At 48.1% G+C, this 22,535-nt stretch overlaps 1 protein-coding gene across 2 annotated transcripts in view; it reads left to right on the top strand.

Moving 5' to 3' along the window:
* Positions 1-22,535, top strand: part of bcar1 (BCAR1 scaffold protein, Cas family member) — a 72,673-nt gene that overhangs the window by 15,855 nt on the left and 34,283 nt on the right. The window contains exon 1 of one of the 2 annotated variants that reach the window (XM_088614179.1): positions 11,580-11,971. The exons of the other annotated variant lie outside the window; for it this stretch is intronic. Within the exon in view, the coding sequence (XP_088470305.1) occupies positions 11,960-11,971 (12 nt within the window). The 5' untranslated portion in view covers positions 11,580-11,959. Of the gene's footprint in view, positions 1-11,579; positions 11,972-22,535 lie in introns of those variants that run through there. 2 annotated transcript variants of the gene reach the window in all.

Here is a 22,535-nt window from a genome sequence, read left to right as displayed (position 1 = left end):
TGCAGGATGCTGAGGCTGCAGGGAGCTGGGATTGGTGTTGTGCTCTCCGGAGCTGGCACTGTGGATATGATGGCAGTGACCAGGGCAGGTCAGTGACCGGGGCCTGTGCCTCAGCTCTCAGCACTGTGGACATGATGGCAGTGACCAGGGCAGGTCAGTGACCAGGGCAGGGTCTGTGGCCAGGGCCTCTTCCTCAGCTCTCAGCACTGTGGACGTGATGGCAGTGACCAGGGCCTGTGCCTAAGCTCTCAGCACTGTTGATGCTTTTTGTTTAAAGGGTTTGGAAAAACTGCCTGGCTCTTCTGGAATTTAACCTTGTGCCCATTGGGCCAAACTGAGGTTGTAGTGGGCTCCCAGTGGGGTCCCAGTGAGGTTGCAATGGCATTGCAGTGAGGTTACAGTTGAGTTGTGGTGAGCTCCCAGTGGGGCTCCAGTGGGACCTGGGGTGTTGCCCTGCAGGGGTGAAGGCTTCTCTTTGTGTTGTTGTCTCAGTGTTCACTGTCGCGGTGGAGTCTGGGGTGGGTCATGAGCACTAGGGTGTTTTGCGTTTCTGTGTGGGTCAAGGCAAGACAAGTCTTCCTGCTCAGTAACCCCGCACACTTGACGCATGGCTCCAGCTATATTTGTCAGCCTGCGTCTCTATATTTAGGCGTCAGTCGGTACAGGAGCCTGCTGGAGCTGTCACTGCCTGATCAGGAAGGCTTGTTTGCATCAACACAGCTGAGTAAACATTGCAGGCGGCCTCGCCTCACCGAGCAGGCTGGTCCCTCGTCCCTGCGACAAAGGATGTGGATTTCTTCTTTCAGGAGTAGGGATCTTCCCAGGTTGGTAATATCAGTAGTTTCCTTTTGTAAAAAAAATTGGTGGAGTACCTGTGGTTGCACTCTGTTTGTCTCTGTAGAAATAATAAAGCAGTTTATCGAAAGAGGGTTTCCTGGATGCTTACTGTTAATCAGCAGCCATATCACTCACAAATCACAACTGGCAACCCACTGAAGGTAAGCAGATGTGAGCCTGGTCAGTATCTGGATGGAAGACCTCCTGGGAAAAACTAAGGTTGCTGCTGGAAGAGGTGTTAGTGGGGCCAGCAGGGGGGGCTCACCCTGCGGTCCATGTGGGTCCTAATGCCCCAGTATAGTGACGGGGACACTATACTGTAAACAGGTGCCGTCTTTCGGATGAGACGAGGTGTTGACAGAGGTCCTGACTCTCTGTGGTCATTAAAAATCCCATTGCGTTTCTCAAAAAGAGTACCCCGATGTTCTGGCAAAATTTCCCATTGGTGGTGGAGGGGATCCCCATTACCTGTAAAACGCTTTGAGTGGAGTGTCCAGAAAAGCACTATATAAGTGTAAGCAATTATTAATTATTATTATAATGTGAGAGATGTTCACAGATTGCTGAGGCACAGACACCCCATTCAGATGGAGGTGGAATTTCCCGTTTCCCACAGTAGATAACTGCATGATGGCTTTCCATGTGTGGAGCTGGGATAAAACTGCAAAGGGACACTGAATGATCCATCTGCAGTTGTCAGGATGCAACTGTTTGTCTTTTTTGTGTTTTGCAAATTCTGAAAATAATGGATGGTGTTCTGTTTCATTGTGGGCAGGTCAGGGCTGTTGTTGCAATCAGTGGTGAGGAGAGATTGTTAGAAACGGGTCTGGATGTGTGCGAGAGAGCAGTCTGTCTTCTGTGTTTGTCTTTTTGCTTAATTGTTTTTCCTACTATGTTAGTTCACGGAAAAAGCTTCCCTATCCAGGGCAGCTGGCCAGTCTTCCTACTTCCAGTGAAAAATAGGGAGAGAAAGACGAGCAGTCCTCCTTAGTCCCTCTGCTTCATCCCTTAGACTAGGATTCCGGCTGGGATTCAAGCAGCCGATCCGTGACCCAAGGCGCTGGTTTTGTGCAAGCTCTTTGCTTAGATCCGCATCTCGTCTTTCCAGGTGTTCTGTAAGATGTTTGAGTGCCTGCAGGGCCCGGCGGCAGAGGTAGGTTGCGCATGGCTTGTTGTGAAGAATGGGGTTTGGCATGGAGCTGCTGCCTGGAAAATGAGTTTCTCTGAAATGGAGCCCGGAGGCAGAGACCTCTCGTCAGAGCGTGCTGTGGAAACCCGCAGGGCCCCGTGGAGGCCATGGATTGGGGTCGGGCCGCGAGTCTCTTGCATGCTAGCGTGTTCCCCTCACTCTCGGAAGAGCTCTCCCTTCTCCTGACATCCCCGCACATGGAACGATAGAAGCTAAAGACAAGGAGAATACAGTAGCTCAGATGCATTCATATTATTACTATTGTTATTATTATCATTATGTACTCTGCCAGCACTGGCACCAAACCATGTGTTCCTCTTAGGCTGGGGATAGTTTTCCATAATCTGATGCCGAGTAAGAAATAGCCAAGGGGTTTTCTGGCATGTGTGCTCACCAGTAATGTTTCAGTCAGCTGTGACTCGAGCCTGTGTCCCTGCGTGGCGGTGGAAGAGACACCCAGACTGTGCCAGTCTCTCCTAGGTCTCTTCACGCCAGCAGGGAACACAGCTGCTTTCATACAGTTTTTTTTCTTTCGTTCGAAGGCACAAAACTGATTGTCTTTTTGGCTTCTTTGTTCCTGTTTGTGCTCTTTTTATCGGTGTCTACAAAAGCTGTTAGGGTTTTGAGACATTTTGATTTTTCTTCTTATGAACGTATTCAAAGCTGCACAGTTTTAACATGGTTTCAGTGAGACTTATATGTTCAGTTTACTTTGTCTTGTTTAGGTTTGCCACAGATTGTATCATGGTCTATCTTATCTCAAAGCCTGGTTTGAGATTTCACTGGACTTTACTGTATTTCAATGTTTCTGCCAGACAAACTGCATTGCACTTTAACAAGAGGTGTCTGCAGAGCACCCTGGCTAACTCCTTGATCTGCTGCCTGCTAACTAGCCTGCAGGTTTGATTCAATCAGCAGACTGGACTAACGAGCGAGCTGTGCTCATCCCAGTTCTTATTCATTTTTCACACGTCTGTGCCTGCCTGCCCCCAATAGCTGACTCAGACACCTTTCCTTCTGTTGCTGATGGCACTTTAAAATTTAACCTTAACTGACAACACCAACAACGACAACACCACCAACAACAACAATAAAAAACGACAACACCACTGACTACAACACACTGTTGGCAGCACCAACTACAACAACACCACCAACACCAACTACAACAATACCACCAACACCAACGACAACAATAATAACGACAACACCACTGACTACAACACACTGTTGGCAGCACCAACTACAACAACACCACCAACACCAACTACAACAACACCACCAACACCAACTACAACAATACCACCAACACCAACGACAACAATAATAACGACAACACCACTGACTACAACACACTGGCAACACCAATGACAACAACACCACCAACACGGACGACAACAACAATAATAACGACAATACCACTGACTACAACAACACCAACAACGACGACAACAACACCAATGACGACACGAACAACAGCAAATGCCTAAACAGACAGCAAAGGCAGGAGCCCCTGACCCCAAGGAGCTGGATCTGCCTGCAGTGAAATGCACACACTCTGCAGGCGCTTCTGCTGCTCTGAGTCTGTCCTGTGTTTACAGCCTTCACTTTCCAATCAAAAACAAGCAGCTGTAGCCCTAGTTTGGTTCAGTTCTCTTTTTTGGAGCTTATTAATTTAAGACTTTTTATAATAAGCCAGAAAAGTTCAGTTGGCTTCATTCATTTCCCCTGATTTTATAGCTATTTTAATCCACAGAGTAGCCTCTGTCCAGAATCCCACAATAGAGCTGGAGCCAGAAATGTTAGGAGATCCAACCTTGAATAGTCTTCTAAATTGGATCATTGGTAATGACATTCACAAGGCTGGTGCAGGGCTCTTTCACTGTGAAATACAATCATTACAGTACGGTATTGCAATACAAGAATAAACGTTCATTTGATGTGTCTTTAGTAATCAAAATTTAGTGTGTAATTAGACTCTGAATATTGTTTATTGTATCTCTTTCTACCTGTCAGTTGTTGAAGAGCTTCTCATTAAGCAAGTCCAAGCAAGACTCCAGATCCAGACTGAGGGAAGTACAAGCTCCCTCACTAGCAGTGTGTTTGCTGATATTAATATTCTCCCCCAGAGTTCGTAGCCCGTGTGTCAGTCAGGTGCCAGGTCTGCCTTGCTGTGCAGCAGCAGTGCTTGCTGGCTGAAGCCTGTGTTTGCAGGACCCAAAGAGCTGCCAGTCTCAAAGCCCTTCACATCCAGATGGTTTTTATGCACATTTACAAAATTAAGCCATATCACTGAGGTTACAATAATAAACAACACAAATTCTCAAAGTCTGTTTTGTTTTTATTTTCTTGCACTAAGGTAACTTCACTTTAGAGAGAGCTGTTAGTGCTGCTCTTCACTGGCATCTTAGTAGGATAAGGAATTATTGAAATGGGTCACATTCTGATGCTGGCACCAGGCCTCTTTATTTCTTAGTTAATCCTTGTTGTTTACTGGCCTCCTGTAGTTTCCTCTGCACCTCTCTCAGGTGACTGTAAGGTCTGACTCTGCCACTGGCCTTGGGGCTGACTCGTATATAAATATGCCATGTGAGGCTTAGCACTGCTGCCTCACAGCTTTAGGTTTCTGGGCTTGCCTCTGGACTGAAGTGACTGTCTGTGTGGAGTCCGCATGTTCTCCCCTGTGCTCGTTTCTCAGGGCCACTGCAACCGCCTCACACAGACATGTTACCATGCAGGTGAGAGCTGACTGTTGCCTAGTTGAAACCTTCATGGTAAGTGACAATTCAGAGCACAGTTGGGACTCTGGAGTAAGAGAATCAGAGGAGCCTGATGGGTTGAATGTCCTCCTCTCAATCTAATGAACACCTTGAATATTAAACACCTCAAACTGTTACTGATCCCTTCTCTTTGTTCTAGAACCCAGAGTCCCGGGAAGTGTCTGCAACAAACCTCATCTCTTTGATTGGCAGCACACGGGAGGGGGGTATGCAGTGGCTCCTGGTGTCTGCTTGCATTAATGTGGAGGAGTGGCTGTGATGATGTGGGGATGATAAGGAAATTCCAGAAGAGGGGAGCACATTCCTGAGGTCAGCAGCTGCAGTCTCCTGCCTGATCTAGGTTGTGCGAAGGCAGCCGGGCTGTAAAGCTGCCTAGGTAAAGCTTTAATATAAGGAGCAAAAGCAAATTGTTAATCGTTTTGGAATTGGTAATGGAGTATTGACAGATTGCTGGGAAATTGCCTCGTCAGTCGTAATTGCGCTTTGTAAGCACAGAGATCGGTGGCACGGTGGTTCTCGAGAGCCCAGCTCACTGTTTGTGTTCCTGCATTGATGACAGACCAGCTGACAGCAAGGACATGTGACTCAACTACAGAACAGCCCTTCTCAGGTCTCCAGAGTGATCAGAATGGGCAAGGGCACGGAAGGGGAGCCGCTCTGCTTTCGACAGAGTGTGGTGTAGTGTTTGGGGTGCCCCTGTGTGGTAGTTTGAGGTACACCAGGGCAGCGCCACTGAGCCTCTGCCCTGACATCACAGGGTCTAGCACAACCGTCCCATTGATCACTGAACTGGGAGACAGCAGCAGTGATGTTTGAGTGGAGAATAAAAATTCAATCTAAACCTGACTGTGTATTCCCCTTCAGAGCTGTTATTAGTTACTGATAACTAATAACTGATAACTAATTCAGTACACAGTTACTGAACGCAGCTGTGGTTGTTGCATCCTCCCCGACCTCCTGACTGCTTTAATTCCAGAACTGAGAGGGGCGCCTGTACCCCGTTAGGCTGGTAAAGAGTGTTAAGACAACAGTGGGGTCAGCCTTTGCTTGGCCTGTGAGAGTAGGTGACCTGAAAGCCTTCACAGTACATTCCATCCTCTGATAAACTGGTGTAGTGTTTCACAGCCCTGAGCGGAGGCCTCGGCCACTGAAATCGAAGAGTTGTGTTTGGGCTAATTAAAGTTCCCTCTGGGGCTGTTGTCACACTTAAGTTTGCCCTCTCAGCCCCTCGTCTCCCCCGCTGCACAGGGCTGCTGTCTGTGTGGAGCAGAAGGTGCAAGAGGCCCTGTGCTATGATGTTGTGCCTGGGGGGCAGACCACATGTTTACAGAACAGAATAGCTTTGCAATTTAAAAAGATCAGCCAATTTTCACAGCAATTTGAGCTTGCGTTGTTTGGCCTGAAGTCATTGACTTCCTTTGCCTCGAGCAGTCCATTCTTTTTCCCAGGTTATTAACAGTAGTTCTGACCGAGTGCTTTAATGGAGCAGAAAGAATGAGAAATGGAGAGCTGACCTTGAAAGGCATGGTACTGGGAGGTCAGAATCACAAAGCAGTAAAGGCAGCAGGCTTGAGAAAGGCCCTCCAGAGCAATCAGATGACCAGAGTCTTGCTGGCACAGACCTAACAGCAGGAGGCGCTGTGATCCCTCACCCCTGCTGCAGCCGCTGTGCGAGACAGAGCAGCTCTGTGTCCCTGTGCATCTGTGTGCCATCGTGGCTCTGATGCCAACAGCGTGGCCCAGTGCGCTCAGCATTTCTCTTGATGACTATGAACTGTAATGTGCCAGACGAATACCCTCCACCTTTAGTATTTACCATGTCTGATCTGAGTTTACCATGTTGTTTTGCTTTTTTTCTTCTTATTTTTTTAAGTTTGTGTGGCCAAGGCTGTTAGCTCCTGAATGCCCGTGCCAGCTGTGGCTCATTAAGGTGCCTTCATTAGCACTGTGCAGTCACGTGACAGCTGTGCGACCCGGGCAGTCCTCCAGAGGGCGGTGTTGTCCTCTGAACTGAAGCTGGCAGGTCATGATGAGGCACAGCTGAGCACAAACCAGGGCTGACGCTGGAGCAGTACAAGGATAGATAAGACTTTATTGATCCCGAAGGAAAATTGATGAATTGATGGATTCTCACATCTTTTATTATTTTTATTGTGAGCTTCTTCACAGGGCTTGTGTGATACCTTTTCTGCGGCTTTCTTTCAGACTTTTTGGTTAATCATATTGCATTTCTTCAAATTCAGCAAGTGAGTCCTATTTGAAACCCCATGTGTGCTGGTTGCCCCAATTCCCTCCAGCTCTCTAGTGAGCCATCTGCAGACTTGGTCCTTCTCTGTGCCTGTACACTGTCTGGAATACATGGTTTTGGGAGGGAAGCTGTGTTTCAGCCTCAGCCTCACTTTGTCAGTTCCAGTCATCACAGTCCCCAGCACTCTGTCAGATGTGGATGTGGGATTTTCTGGGACTATAAATAGTAATTAAATAGCGCTTATAAACGTCTTAAACATGCAGGTGGACAGATAAAGTTGATGTCCCTGATGCCTGATGATAGCTCTGATGGGCACATGGGCATGCAGGCTATTTTGTGCTTGTCAAGCGCTGTTCTTTGCATCTGAAAATTCTGCATTTTTAGCAGCAACTTTAGGCTTATTCTTCTTTGTAATCTTAAGTCAAGATCAATGCAAGATCAAGTTCTAATTAGAAGCAAGTCAAAATCAAGACACTTCTGTAGCATTATGAGATCCAAAAACTCTTACAAACCACAAACCCTGGAACAGACCTTAATAACAAGCTGTGCTCTACAGTGTATATCACACCAGCCGAGCTCCTTAAGTCTCAGTGAAACACATCAAACATGCAGAATACAGTGTGAAAATTGCTGCTCTAAAAGTTGTCTTTGCGTGTTGATCACATGGAGAGCTGGTCCCTTGTTCCTCTCTCTGATGTGTCCAGCTGAAGCTAGACCTGGAGCTGGGTACAGCCATGTTGCTTGGCCTAGCCCTGGAGGAAATCCCTTTCCAGGAAGCTATGATTAAGAGGAGGGCTGTGATGTGAAAGTGGCACATTCTTACATTCCAGAGGTGGGGGGAGGGGGCTGGGGGGGCTGGTGAGGGCAGCACCTCAGCAGCCCGGTCCGTTCCGGAGAGCCAGCTGGGACTGGCGGGAGACCTGAGGCCACACCTGAGGGAATCCTCTGCATGTTCCACAGGCACAGACAGAGCGACTCTCCAAGAACTCCAATTCAGGCTCCTCTTCAGCATGTTCTGCATCTTGTTGAATTAAAAAAATAAAAGATTAAGAGATTCATCTTTCCTGGGCTGAACTACTGTAAATCTGCGATTTCCCCAGGCTGCAACCATGTTTACAAGTGGTGTGTGTTTCAGCGGTTGTTCTCATCGTGTTGTACCTTGAGTTTATTGTTCTTTGCTACACTTGTCTCCTTCGCAGTGTTGCACCACAGGACGAAGCAGCATGAACCAGGCTTGACACATCTGGAGGTCTTATTTGCACACTTTTATTTCTTATCCAGTTTTAAGCAGAACTGCAGCCTTTTCTTTTCCAGTAGGAGTGTGATGGCTTTGACACGTGCGTGAGTGTTTCAGCTCCTGTGTCCTGCTGGGGGTTGATGTGGCCATTGTGTTTCTAATAATGCAGCAAAAATGCAATCACTGTGCCACCACTTTGGAGACCAGGATAATTCTTTTAAATTCCTGGTACATTACGACTTAGCTTTTTCCTACAACAAAAGGAAGCACAGAATTACTGGCCGCAGTAAACACGTTTATTGTAGAAGAGATTGACTTGTGAGGGTGGGCTTAATTAAAAAGGCCACTTTGTGGTTTGAATTGCTTTTTAATCATCTCGGGACGTTAATGTGCCTGAGATAAAAAAGTAAAAAAGCAAGAAAACAGTTTTATTTATGGAAATTACCTTTGAAGCTAATTGCAACATGCAAAATGGTAGTTTCCCAGAGGGACGAGGTTGTGAAAAGTCTGATTGTTGTTCGTATTATTTTCCATTTTAAGAAGAGAGCAGGGCTCAGGAATCACAGTTTCAGAGAGGACTCGACAAATGGCCTGTCACTGGGAAGAGTCAGGCTGTCGCTAGTGAGCCTCCTTCGTAGGGGCTGTTGAAAAGCCCAGTCTGACAAACTGCACTGTGACTGACAGTCTCAGGACTCCTCACTTTGACAGGGAGAGATTCTGTTTTTTCGCCTCCAATTCATCAGAGAGCCACACATCTCTTGGAGAGAATTTTCAAGTTGATATGTGCTTTTAAAATCAGTTTTCAACTACTGCCATGCTTGTTCTCTGCAATTTAATACATTTAGTGCAGCTGCTTCCCTGCAGTTTGTCTGTGCTGCACTGGACTGTGATAATGTCAGCACAGTGATAATCTGATAATGATAGGCACAGGAAGAAAGTATGAAGCCGTAGGCAAGGCAGGGAATTAAACTGGGCTGGAAAGGAAAGAAGAGCGGTTGTAAAGATGCAGGATTCTCTGCGTGCTCCTCAGTGAGTAAACAGACGTCAGGCTGCGGGGCAACTGCACTTGTGCCTGTCTGCGCCCTGAGTCAGCGCGGTATTTAGAAAATAAAACTCCTGGAGGTTCAAGCGAACCAAGAGGATGTCATTAAAGGATTTACAGCTTTGAGACAGCGTGAATATTGTCCCCTGCAGCACTTTACAGCACAATCACAAAGAAGCAGAAGCCCTCAGAGCAGAAGTATGTCAGCACTTCCCGCCCGGTTGAGATGGGGATGCTTTCAGCTGTGGCTCTGCAGACCTGTGCTTCGCGGCTTGAGGGCGTGAGCTCCTCCTGCTCTTGACAGAAGGGAGAGCAGACTGCCCCGATACCAGCGAGCTTGAAGCCTTCTGGGTTGCTGGTCCCGAGGGCGCGAGGTGGCGAGGTGTGAGTGGATCGGAAGACCTGGTGAAGCTGACACTGCCTTTCTCCTTCCCCTCAGTAAAGTACAAGCCTGTGGTTTTCGGCAGGGCTTTCTGAGTGCCCCAGGAAGAGCACGGCCCTTCGCGCAGAGCCCTCTGGGCCAGTTTTGAGAACGTGTGAAGGAGTTGGTGTGCCTGGCTGTCTGTCAGCCACAGCAGGCGGTGGGCTTTAGGATTGCGTTTTGTGGCAGTAAAACCACAGCAGTTCAGCAGCATGTCTCCTTCTCTGACTGTTAACCTGCGGTGTCACAGTGGGGCGCTGTCATCCTTGCACTCTGCGTGGAGCAGAGGCAAGGCTTATCGAGAAGCCTGCTGGACTACGGCTCAAACTGAGAAGACAAGCCATCATGACGGTGCCCTGGGGAGTCTCATCAGCTGAGGGTTATTAAATGGATGTTATGACCAAAAAGCTCCATGTGGTAGATGTGTGCACCACTGCATTTCTTTGCAGTTTCCCAACAATTGCTTTGCCAAGGGCCTTATTGTATCTATTCATGCTTTGCTCTGCTTCTGCTCAGCTGCACATTTTATGTAGTGTCTCCTCTTCTTTAAAGGGATTTTGCCCTGTGGAAGAAGAGCTCCTAATGACAGTGCTAATAGTGCCCTCCTCTCCTCCCTCTCTCCTACTCCCCTGACCAGGGGGCCTCGCCCTCCCTGGACCGGAGCTCTGACAGGGGCGTCTGTGTGTGTTGGGAGCAGCCCCAGCTCAACACAGTTCCTCAGCCGCTACGGCACCACGCTGAGTTGATAGAGTTGTGCAGGAGCTGTGCGTGATTGACATACTCTAATGTGTTCTGCCAGGAAAAGAATAACATCAGAGTGCTCCACATTTTAGGAAATCTTTACCAGTTATTTAAAGCCAACCCCTGTTTTGTATTGCCTGTCTCTGCACTGCCCTGTTTAAACATGCTGCGTAGCTGTGCAGATGCTGTATAACAACCCAGCTTGCCAGTGACTGAGTCTGCTGACTGGTAGCAGCAGAGCTGGAAACAAATGGCTTCTGGTTCAGTGACCCAGGCTCATCTCGCGCTGCCTGGCTGCAGACAGCCATACATCAGGCCCAGGGGATTGTGCTCTGGAGGGCTGCAAACAATTCTCAAAATGGATAAAGAAAAGCACATCATGTCCTGTCTCTGCATTAATTAATAAGTATCCTACATTGAAGATATAGAAAATGCACCTCTGATCTGATTTGTGAGGATTTTTCCTCCTTCTAGTTTAAAAAGCTGCTTTTCTGGCTTTTCGCAGAGAGGGCTGCGGCAAGATCCCCAGAGTATGAGGCTGGAAGGAGATTGTGTAAATGCTGTCTCCCTGGAGGGGGTGCCAGTCCATCACAGGGCCGCAGACAAACGGGACAAGCTGGAATACCTGTCCAGCACATCTCTGGGATGTGGGAAGAAATCCACCAGAACAGGCCCCCATTCTAGAATTGAACCTGGGACTCTGGAGCAGGGAGGTTATAGCCAACACCTACACTCTGCCCTGATTCATTTTCGTTAGAAAAAATCAATTGTGATTGCGTGTGTACTTGCGTGTGTAATAATGCTAATAGTATAGAATTGAGAGGAAAGTCAACCTGACTTCATGAGTGAATTAATCAGCAAACACATTGCTGGAACTGACCAACTCACTTTGTAAACTTTGTAACTGTAGAGAGGGACAGGGAGAGGGAGGTAGAAGCGTACAGCTAAGAACAAATGAGTGAAAGAGACAGACGTAGGCTCAGAGTTGACAGAGACGGAGTTGTAAGCAGAGAGAAGCAGCAGAGCTACAGAAAGAAGCAGTGCAGGCTTGCCTGTATATTCCTCTTTGTGCCATGCTGTGGCAGACTCGCATTCCTACCAGCCCTGGGACTGAAAGAGAGAGAGAGCCTCATTTACATAAGAAGAGGCTCTGCGCCCAATCAGGAGCCTGAAAAGGAACATTGGGATTGAGTGTGGGCACAGGAGGTGTCTGGTTACCTAGCAATCTTCCCTCCCTTAGCCAGAGAGCGAGAGCTGGGAGTCTCGGCACTCGAAAAGGAACGGGATACTCTCATACTTCTCCTGTGAGGTCACACCACTGGAAAATGCATTAAAAAATCTCCCCAAGTCCTCCTCCAGAGCCAAAAAGGAACTTTAATTCCAGGTGGCCAGGGGACCTAAGAGGGTGTTCAGCCTGAACACCACCACCAAACTCTCGTCTGGAAGCACAGAGAGGGGCAGAAAATGAACTATCTGGTGAGTGTGTCTTTCTAGTTTGCGTGTGAACTGCCTGTGGAGGACGCGAAGTGCTTCTGCAAGGAAGGGAAGAGGAGAGAATGGAGAGGGGGTGGGGTGCTGTTCTGAGCGGTTCTGCTCAGGGGTAGTTTTTGCCCTTGTGTTGTTGCCGAAGCGGCGCGGCTCCCTGTTCTGAGCCAGGGAGTCAGAAGGCTGTTCGTGAGTTGTGTGCCCTTTGAAGAAGGGGGGTAAAGTTATTTTCTTATCTTCACTACCTTGCCTAGAGTCTCTATGAGGAAAATTAAAACCAAATAAATTTGGTATATATATATGTATATATATAGACGTATCCATTGCCAGATCTTGGCTGATCTACTTTTGTCTTTTTTTTTTAAATAAAGAAAATACCGTTTTGTTTTTGGAAAGACACTTCCAGTTGTTAACCCAGCAGAGGAAAAGGCATTTTGTCATAACAATGAGACACGTAGCAGGGCTAGAGGAGTTGAGTTGCTGACACAGGAGAACTAGAAAGATTAATTTAGAAAAAAAGGAAAAACACAGACAGGCGAGATCTTGGCAGCAGAGCCCAGTGCTATTGTTTGAATTCACTGGCACCTCACTGTAATTGCAACTTTGTGGTATTGGGCTGGCAAGTTTATCTGAGATTACAACATACCTGTCGTTGTCTCCTTCGCCTGCCCCTGGGGCTCTACTGTGATGGTGGAGATGCTCTGGGCTGAGTGTTGGACTGACAGCTCACTGTGTGACTGTGGTACAGACGCTGGGCTGAAGCTCACTGTGTGTCTGTGGTACAGGCGCTGGGCTGAAGCTCACTGTGTGACTGTGGTACAGGCGCTGGGCTGAAGCTCACTGTGTGACTGTGGTACAGGCGCTGGGCTGAAGCTCACTGTGTGACTGTGTACAGACGCTGGGCTGAAGCTCACTGTGTGACTGTGGTACAGGCGCTGGGCTGAAGCTCACTGTGTGACTGTGGTACGGGCGCTGGGCTGAAGCTCACTGTGTCTGTGGTACAGGTGCTGGGCTGAAGCTCACTGTGTGACTGTGGTACGGGCGCTGGGCTGAAGCTCACTGTGTGACTGGTACAGGCACTGGGACTGACAGCTTACTGAGTGACTATGGTACAGACGCTGGGCTGAAGCTCACTGTGTGACTGTGTACAGACGCTGGGCTGAAGCTCACTGTGTGACTGTGTACAGACGCTGGGCTGAAGCTCACTGTGTGACTATGGTACAGGCGCTGGGACTGAAGCTCACTGTGACCTGAGCTGTAGTGCAAGAGAGCACAGGGAATGCAGGTTTATTCAGTGTTGACAAAAGCACAGCAGGACCTTTGCAGATGTAGAGCAACACCATGCACAGAGCTCTCAGAGCCCAGCGGCACAGGGAGAAAGTGAGACATAGCCCTTCAGTTCTGGCTGGTCAAGTGGTCAGGGTAGTGGACATGGTCCCCTGAGCACTGTACTGGACGGTCCTGAGCTCTGTCCTTTTGGATCAGACTTCAGCGTGAGGCCCTGTGGTTAGAAGCTATAGTTGATAACTCTGTCTTTTGTTTTTTTTAGATTGTACTCTAAACATTTACAGTATATTATTTTAATGCCTTATTTTTCTTAAAGTCAAGCTTTGCTGAAAGTTCGGACTTCACATGGCTTCACATTTTGCTGGGGCGAGGGAAGCAGGTCTGACGTCCGTTACCGTAGCTCACATCTCACGGCCGTGGGCAGCGATGTGATTCGAGATGTCAGCCAAGCAGTAGCTGTAGCTTTGAAGTCAAAAGAAAAAGTGAGGCTCCCAGCCGTGTTGCAGCAGTGAACAGGAGCTTTTGCGACCTGGGCTCTGAGCACAAAAGCATCCTCCTTGACAAGCAGGGCTTAATCATTAATGACTAACGCCTGGGTCGTTCATCAGGCGCTGGGGTGGAATCCCCCTCTTTCCCCTTCCTGGGAGAAACCAGCACTCCCCGCAGATCTTGTCAAACTGCTGTGAAGAGGCTCCAGAAACCCAAGGGGGCTGCCCTGTTTGCAGGTGTTGAAACTCTCAGATCGTCCTGTGTGCAGAAAACTAAAAACTGAGCAGCTTTAGTACAAAATAAACTTCTTGAGGAGGTTTATTCTTCAGCGCTGCAGCCACAGGAAACAGAAGCCTGGATACTAACTGCTGTCTGGCTGTCTTTAGGTTTAGGGCTGTTGTGAGGAGGGCTCTTAAGCATGGGATCGAGGGCTATACCCCTTGTTGGCTTACCTGAGAGAGTGGCCTCTGGGCAGAGACAGGAGCTTTTCAGGCTGTGACCACTTACGCTCTCACAATGTTGTATAATCGGAAGGTTTCTCCAATATCAGGCTGGGAATCCAAAAATATTTTTGATTTTCTGCAGCTTAAATAAAATTAGATCGGCCACTGTAAGGCTCCAGCATAATACATCTTGCTGGACCTAATGCCTGCAGAACAGCACAGGTCATTAGCATAGAAAAAGGTTGTGAATTACATTTTCCTATTAGAAAGGAAAACTAAATATATGAAAAGCAGCAAGACACAATCACTCCCTGCTGCTCTGGGGTCTGGGCTTGCTGTCTGCATGTGTGCTCCTGCAGGCTCCAGGCCGTGATGATGCTGTCTGGAGCTCCAGTACACGCAGGTGTTCCTGCGAGCTGCAGTAGTCGCTGGGGATGAGAAAAAAATCCAATGACCACCAGCCTCCCAGCCTGCGGTTCAGGTTCCTCCAAGGCTGTGATTTCCGTGTCGTGGGAGGCCTTGAGCCTCGGCAGGTTGACCCCTGTGGTAGTCTGACCTCATCGGGGAGAGATCACTGCGGTCCAGTGTGTCGTGCTGGTCTGCTCTCAGGACATTGAATTTGCTCCTAATTCCAGTTCATCAGCTTCTGTGCTTTTCCTGCTGCCCCCTTTATAAACATCTTGATCACTACAGAAAGTGATGTTTCAAGTCCAGCTTAGGACCCATGGTAGTCCACCATAACTTTGCTCCCCTCATCTAACCTTCTACCGTTTCGTCAGCCCTTCAGTTACTGTCTTTGGAATCCGATTGTGAGTGTCCTGTGCATCCTGTTCATCCAGGACAGGTACCAGAGCGAAGTAGGCAGGCGTTCCTGGGACAGTGTGGCTCTGTGACCTACAGTAGTGGCACAGCAGACATTTCATTATTAGGCAGAGTGGAATTAGGCAGATCAGCACTCAGATACAAAAAGTATTTTGCTCTTCAGTTTTCTTGGAGTTTATTGATTCTCAACATTAGTGAAGAATCCTGGGGAATTCTCTTCACAAGCATGAGCAGGTAATTGTGAGTTGAGAATTGTTCCCTGTTTTCAGCACATTTCTTGTTACTATTGGCCTCAAACTGTAATTTAGGTATTAGTGGTAAATGTGGCCAAGACTCTGATCTTTGAATAATTATAGTTTCTTGCGTGTGCGTGTTTCAGTGATCTCCCCACAGAACAGTGGACAGCTAGGCAGTGGTGGTCTGGGTGTGTGCTGATAAGGTGCAGTTTGCTCATATTTCTGTTTTTCTTTAAATACGCTTTGAAAATTCCAGTCCTGTTCCTTGGGAGCTGTTTGCAGTAGCTCTTATCTAACCTGGTACTTGATCTAAAGAGTCTTGCTCAAGCACAGAGCACACCGCCCTGCCAGGCACAGAACCTGAAGTCTGGGAGGAGGTGTGTCAGGCCTGTGCTCAATAATAATTAATTATAATAATAATAATAGCTTACACTTATATAGCACTTTTCTGGACACTCCACTCAAAGCGCTTTACAGGTAATGGGGAATCCCCTCCACCTCCACCAATGTGCAGCATCCAGCCTGTGCTCAAGCTCCAGACCAGTGCAGAGCCTGAGACTCCAGGGCCCTCATATCCAGAGTATGTGTGTGTATTGTGTATATCTGCTTGTAGGTATGTGTGTGTGCACTGAATTCCACCCTGTGATCCCCAGGCGTGAGATCTTTGACACTTGTAGAATTAAAATATTTTGTATTTTGATATATAAAAATGGTGGGTAAACAAGTGTATTCTCACACACGCACACAGTGGGGCAGTGGATCCGAGTGCAGAAGGAGTGGAATGTGGGCATTGGGCCTACACACACACTGAAACCATACCCAGCCAGCTGACAGCCAGGCTTGTGGACAGGCTGGAAGCAGTGAGGGCCGTGCATGGATAGGCAGCTGTCTATGGGTTAGTGCTGTCTGTGAGTTAGTGCTGTCTGTTGGGTAGTGGGGTAGTGCTGTCTGTTGGGCAGTGCTGTCTGTGGGGTAGTGCTGTCTGTTGGGAAATGGGGCAGTGCTATCTGTGGGGTAGTCCTGTCTGTTGGGCAATGCCCCAAAAAAGCAGCTGGTTTCTCAGGACACAGCTGCTGGTGTGCCAGTCAGACACCAGCGCCCATCACCGAAGAGAAGCATCTCAACAGGAACAGCATCTTGAATAATTATTATTTCATGCAAAAAAGGTTATTAAAGAACACATTTTCGTTCACAGTCGGAAAGGTCTTTTGGATGCAGCTCTGATTGAGCCCAATCTGTGCTGAATGATGACCTGAGAGTTGGTGCAAAGAGCTAATTTCTCCCCACTTCTCAGTTTCACTGAACAGGCGAGCTCTGCACTGCTCCTTTGGACAGCAGAGGCTCCTCACGCACAGCCTGTGCCTGCAATCACACCACGTCTGGGAGTGTGCATCGTGTGTTGCTGCAGGTTTGGTTCAGTACGTGCTCATTTCCCTCCTCAGAAGTAAAACAAACCAACCATGTCCTCTTCATGTGAAGCTTGTTAAAGGAGATTTTTTCGTGGTTTTTCTGTGTTGTAATCAGTGGTCACAGCTGGTGCTGGGAGTGTTGGTTATCCACCACACAATATCTGTTTTCCAGGTGTTCAATTACTTGGGCTCCTTTTCAAAAACAAGAAAAACACTTAAACCTTGAGTGAGGTGTTAATAGTAACTGGGGTTTGGAATAGCTATATTTACAACTAACAATTTGTTCCAGAAGTATACAGAAACCAGAAAGTTAAAGCTATGTGTGCAAGTTTCAAGGCAGATTTGACTTTATTTTTCAGGTCTGACACACTCTGCTGTCCCCCTGGTTTGTTTCCGCAAAGTGTGATTTTGAAAGTAGGGGGTTTAGAGCAACAAGGTGCTTCTGGGGGGGGGGGGGGGGTGAGAGGAAGACCGCCTGTCCCAGTCAAGTTGTCACCCGAGGGGCCAGGGAAAAGGTGCTGCTGCCTGCTGTGTGACCAATAGGAAACCAAGCAGAACGAGAGAGATGGTCAAGTCTTGTTGTTTCTGTAGCTGAAGGGGTTGTGGTGTTTATTGACATTTTAGGGATTCCTGCATTTACGGTAGCCTGCCGGGTTACAGGCAGGGCCTTCTGGCAGAGACAGCTTGTCCTAGTAATGCATATCCTACACTGTCTACACAAAGAGCCAGAACTGTGATTATAAATCTCAAGAGGCTGTCACCAAGAGCAGTAACACTGTCTGCTTCGACTCGGTCTTAGTGGGTTGTTTTTAAGCTAAAAAAATAAAGTGCTCCATAGTTTTTTTAAATAGAAGTAGTTCTCAAACCTCTCCTCTCTGCTTTGCGCCTTTTTTGTGATTAGATCTGCTGTGTTTTTGTGCACAGCCCCGGGAGATGTGTATCGAGCTGTGTGGGTGGAACTCTGTGGAATTCATTGCCTTGGGTCATGGTTTTGCTGAGTTCAGAGTGAAACGTGATCAGAGCCTCTGAGCATGTCTGAACAGTGCCATCAACTTAACAGAGGCAGCCTGTGTCCTGTCAGAACACAAGCACTGATTACAGAAGATTTGCATGTTATGTTTTGGCAGTTCTCCTGTGGCTTTATGGTTCTATTGTTCTGCTACTTTGCTTTGTCACAGTTTCCTTATGATATACATCATGCTTCAGCTTATCCCCCTAGGCTGTTACATTTTGTAGTGTGGCACGTTGTACTTACCTGCTCCTACCAAGGCATGCTGCGATGACTGTTTATAAGGGTTCAGATGCATAATAATCCAATAGCAAATGCACCAGATTGCAGGAGTGTGTTCGGATTGCAGGAGGGTGCATATTCTTCTTCTGCTATACAGGCCTGCACTGTGGAAGGGAATCAGGTTCCCCACCGCGAACACGCAACACTCTTCTCGACGCTGCACCTCTCTGAGTGTACTGGTGGAGTTCTGCTGTGCCAGACGTTTCGCTCGAGTTGGCTTTGCAAAGTTTTCCAGCAAGAGTTGACTGGCTTGCTTTAAGCAGTCTGGCTAACTGCTTAGCAGCGACTAAATCTGTGCTGTGCCAGGATCTCGGATGAATCGGTTATTTGTGTCGCTGTGAAGAGGACAGATGAAAGTTGTCTCACTGCCACTGGAGCCCTGACTCAGACTGGACTGCTCCTGCTGCCCCAGGGAAGAGCTCGCCTGGTCTCCCCGGTCTGACAAGAGCTTTAAAAGGTTATTGACACCGAGATCAGAGAGAAAACACCTTGCTGGAGGGGTTATATTTGTGTGCGCTAACATTTTTATGCGATGTTAAAAACTGTTCACGGCATTTACACTGAACTTCAGAAGCAGTATGTTTGGACTCACAGTATGTCACTTAGTGTGTTTTTTTTTGTTTTCGTTTCAAAAACGTCTCTCTCTCATTGTGTCTGAGTCAGCACCAGGTCTTGGGAAATCAGCAGCATTTCAGCACTTGTAGCCTGTAGCTACAGGTTTAGTGAATCTTTTCTTATTGTGAACACTCAGAGGGAGGACCAGAGCTGGGTTTTGGGTGAGGGAGTGTAGACAATTGCCTCTGCTCTGCGTGCCAGGTGCCAGGGTTGCTCATGTTTTTATCTCCACTATTAAAGAATCCTTTCATGTTTCTGCCTCTTTTTGATGGCAGTGTGGAAATGTTATATAGTCTCTGAATGTGAACCATTCCACCGCGGATGCTGAGAGACATGTTTTCTAATAAAGCACACCCCTGACATCACAAACCTATCACAGCAGTTTTTAACACCCAACATTAAGAAGTGATACTTTACTGTGGCCTGAGAGCACTGAACGGTCAAGTTGCACTGGCACTGTGCTGGTCCTAAACTGGTCCTAAACTGGTCCTAAACTGGTCCTGAGCTGGTCCTGAGCTGATTTTGATCTGGCTTGGATCTGACTCTGAGCTGCCCTGATCTGGTCCTGAGCTGGCTCTGTGCTGGCCCAGGTGTGAGGAGGGCAGAGACTAGCTTGGTGCCTGTTGGCACCATTTGGGTTTTAATTTTGTATGTTTTATTTCAGTCTGGTTTATTGTAATGCTGTCTTTTGGCAGTTTTAGCAACAATGAGTTTATCATGGAACTACAGTAATGCTCAGTTTAGTTTTGGATTTAGAGAGTTCACTTTAATATCCTTTCCTGTCTCTTCACTGCCCAGTGAGATCACAGACCAGATTCAGGGTTAGTGGGGCACTGAGGCTAACAGTGCACTGGTGAGCACTGAGCACAGCCAGACCACAGACAAAACCTGTAGCCTGTTCTGTTCCCGAACAGCCGGACCGGACCTGCAGCCTGTTCTGTTCCTGAACAGCCCTTCACAGATTCAAAGACCTCCGCTGTAGTGATTTCTCCCTGTCATCTCCCTTCCACATACTGTAGCTTCAAGATTGTTGTTATTAATAACGTGTTAATGAGGCTAATACCAATTGTAGTAGTAATAATGACAGCAGTGAGCAGGCTCTGCGTGTCAGGAGGCCGAGGCTGTTGTGAAAGCGGAGGAATTGAGAAACCTGAGGAATTTGTTGCTCTGGGAGGACAGAGGAATGTGACTGGGCCTGGGCAGGCAGGCAGGCGAGCCTGGACAGGCTGGTGTTTACTGGCAATAAGTACACCTTGCAGCCCTGACCCCCAGCGATCCCGAGGTTGGAGGGGAGGGTGAGTCAGTCTCCCTATAGCACACAAGGGGCCACATGCTCACGCCTCCTGAACCAATCCTGCCTGCATCAGAGCGATCACATTACATGGAGAGTCAGGAAATGTCTCACCTTTGTTCACTGTGGCTACATATAGTTTTTTCACTATTATAATAACTTAACAATAGAAAATGGAGATTTTAATGTGAGGGTTCAGTCAAAGGCCAGTTTCTTGCATCAAGGTCTGGTTGAGAACTCTCTGTCCTGAGGGTTTGCTGTTTCTTAACATGGGTCTCGTTTGTACAACAGCCTTCCATGAAATTAGGCATCAAATCGTCTTTCTGAGTTCTGGGTAATATAATCTTCTTCTTCCGAGTAGATGGCTTCTTCTCATGGTTTGTAATTGTAGATTGGAGTCAGGTTCACGTTTTTGCGACACACTGTGTTTCTAAGCAGTAAAGGAGCGTGCTCCTCACTGCAGTGGGGCAGTGGGAGTGGCTGTCATGTGAGTCTAGCAGAACACCCAAGGCTCTGGATCTGCTCATTACTCTGTTTGCTGCCGCAGCAGCTCTGAAAAGGGGCACAGTGGGGCATGAGCCAGACCCCCTCCGCCGTGGGACTGCGTCATTCAGAGCTTTGCGTCTTGGGAAACGAGTGCACTGCTGTTGTAGCTTAGTGTTGTAGAAATTGGAGTGCAGTACTAAGACAGGCCCTGCTAACTCAGTGATCCGAAAGGGGATTGTGTTTGTCTCAGGAGGTCTGTGTTGAGCTTCACACCCCTTTTTAGTCTCCCAAGTTGCATGTGCTGTAACCGACACATAGTTCCCGTGGTAACTGCACCCCTGCCCCCGTGTTTGTTTTAGAACGGCCATGTTTTTGCGTCATTGTGTTCCTGTGGGAGCTCAGGGCCCCTGCAGTGCTGGACAGGAGGCCAGAAGCAAATACAAACATTCCAGCAGAATGCCTCAGCTCTGTGTCACTGGGCTCGTCTGGCACAGGTATTGAGCAAGAAAGCAGCTGGGGGAGGAGGGAAAACCATCACTCACCGGCCTGCCAGCAATCACCTTTGCATTCTCAGACGTTATTGGCACCTTGCTTCGTGACTGGATAGCCATGTAAGGCATGTTTACCTTTGCTCTTAGCGAAGAAAGGCCTAATTTGAGCAGTTACGAGGTGAGGTGGCCAAGCTGGATAGATCCAGTTGAAGATTAGTGCAGCCTGCCTCTCTCTGCCCTTCACACACTGACTAATAACCACATAAAAGTCTTGTTCCATGCCCTGCATTGTGTGCTTCGTCTCTGACTCACGTGAGGAATGCTGGTGTCTTGGTCCTGAAAAGCCAGAATAAAGGTGGGCTGTTCCATCCTTCTGTGCTCCCTGCTGTACGGAGCAATGAACTGCCCCCCTTCTCACACACTCAGTCCTTTAATAATAATAATTATTATTATAATAATAATGTCACGGACGTCCAAAGGGACTAACCGTGGAGAGCAGGAGAGCGGAAAAAGACCCATATGCGTAGCGGCGAGACGGGAAAAAGGCCCGGGCTCAATAGTGCAAAGAGTTCAGGAATGCCGTATAGAAACCTATGCCCTCAGGGAGCGGACGTGGGGCGCCCTGGTGCTAGGCAGGTCTCAGGACATCTGAACATCAATGCTGAGCCCCGACAGAGTGCAAGACCCGGAAATATATAGCCCAAGGGAAAGAGAGGGACAGGAAGGACAGCAGACCAGAAACTAGGGACAGGACAGAGAAGGAGCGCCCTCTGGCTGCAGAGGGCGTGACAAATAATTGCTTACACTTATATACATTTACAGGTAATGGGGATCCCCTCCACCAGAACGCCAGAACGCTCACCACACACCAGCTCTCAGTGGGGCGGAGGGCAGAGTGATGAAGCCAATTCATAGATGGGGATTATTAGGAGGCCATGATTGGTAGGGGCCAATGGGAAATTGGGACCCAATGGTAAGGGCCAATGGGCATTAGGACCCACATGGACCGCAGGGTGAGCACCCCCTGCTGGCCCCACTAACACCTCCTCCAGCAGCAACCCAGGAGGTCTCCCATCCAGGTACTGACCTGCTTAGCTTCAGTGGGTTGCCAGTTGTGAGTTGCAGACTTTAGACTGATAAATTAACAACGATAAGGACGTGATGCGAGGGGGGGGAGTGATCTTCTTTATTTGGAAACAGTACTGTAGAATTCCTTCCACCCTCATGATAAAGTATTTTAAGCAGTTGAAGGCTGAAGGAAAAACTGAAGTCAATACATGAACGTTGTCTTTTCTCAGGAGTGAACAATGATGGAGGTTTCACTCAAGACTGCAGAGGTTTATGACACCAGTGCTGTGAGGAGCTCAGAGGGCTGTTTGTGCTTAGTGCACTCCTGCCTCCCTGACATCACCGCTGTTTGTCCCGTTAGTCATAAAAAGGCAGAAGACAAAAGGCCGGGACAGCACCCCTCCCGCGCCTGCCTGAGCCCAGCCCTGACCTGTCTGTAGAGGGGCTCCCAGCTGCCACATTACTTCCTGCTCACTTGCTGTCTCCAAAGGAAGGCAAACAGTGGCCCTTTCAGCGGCCGGTAGCCATCCCCATCATATAACTCCCTTTTAAATGCAAATGCCTGAACTTTTACTCCAGACAAAGGATTCTGTTTTCTTGTCCCTCACCTAGAATTGGCTACCAGGC

Source organism: Lepisosteus platostomus, chromosome 20 (assembly GCF_059453375.1).
Source record: "Lepisosteus platostomus isolate fLepPlt1 chromosome 20, fLepPlt1.hap1, whole genome shotgun sequence".
Taxonomy (NCBI): Eukaryota; Metazoa; Chordata; class Actinopteri; order Semionotiformes; family Lepisosteidae; genus Lepisosteus; species Lepisosteus platostomus.
This window is presented reverse-complemented; position numbering and strand designations above follow the sequence as displayed.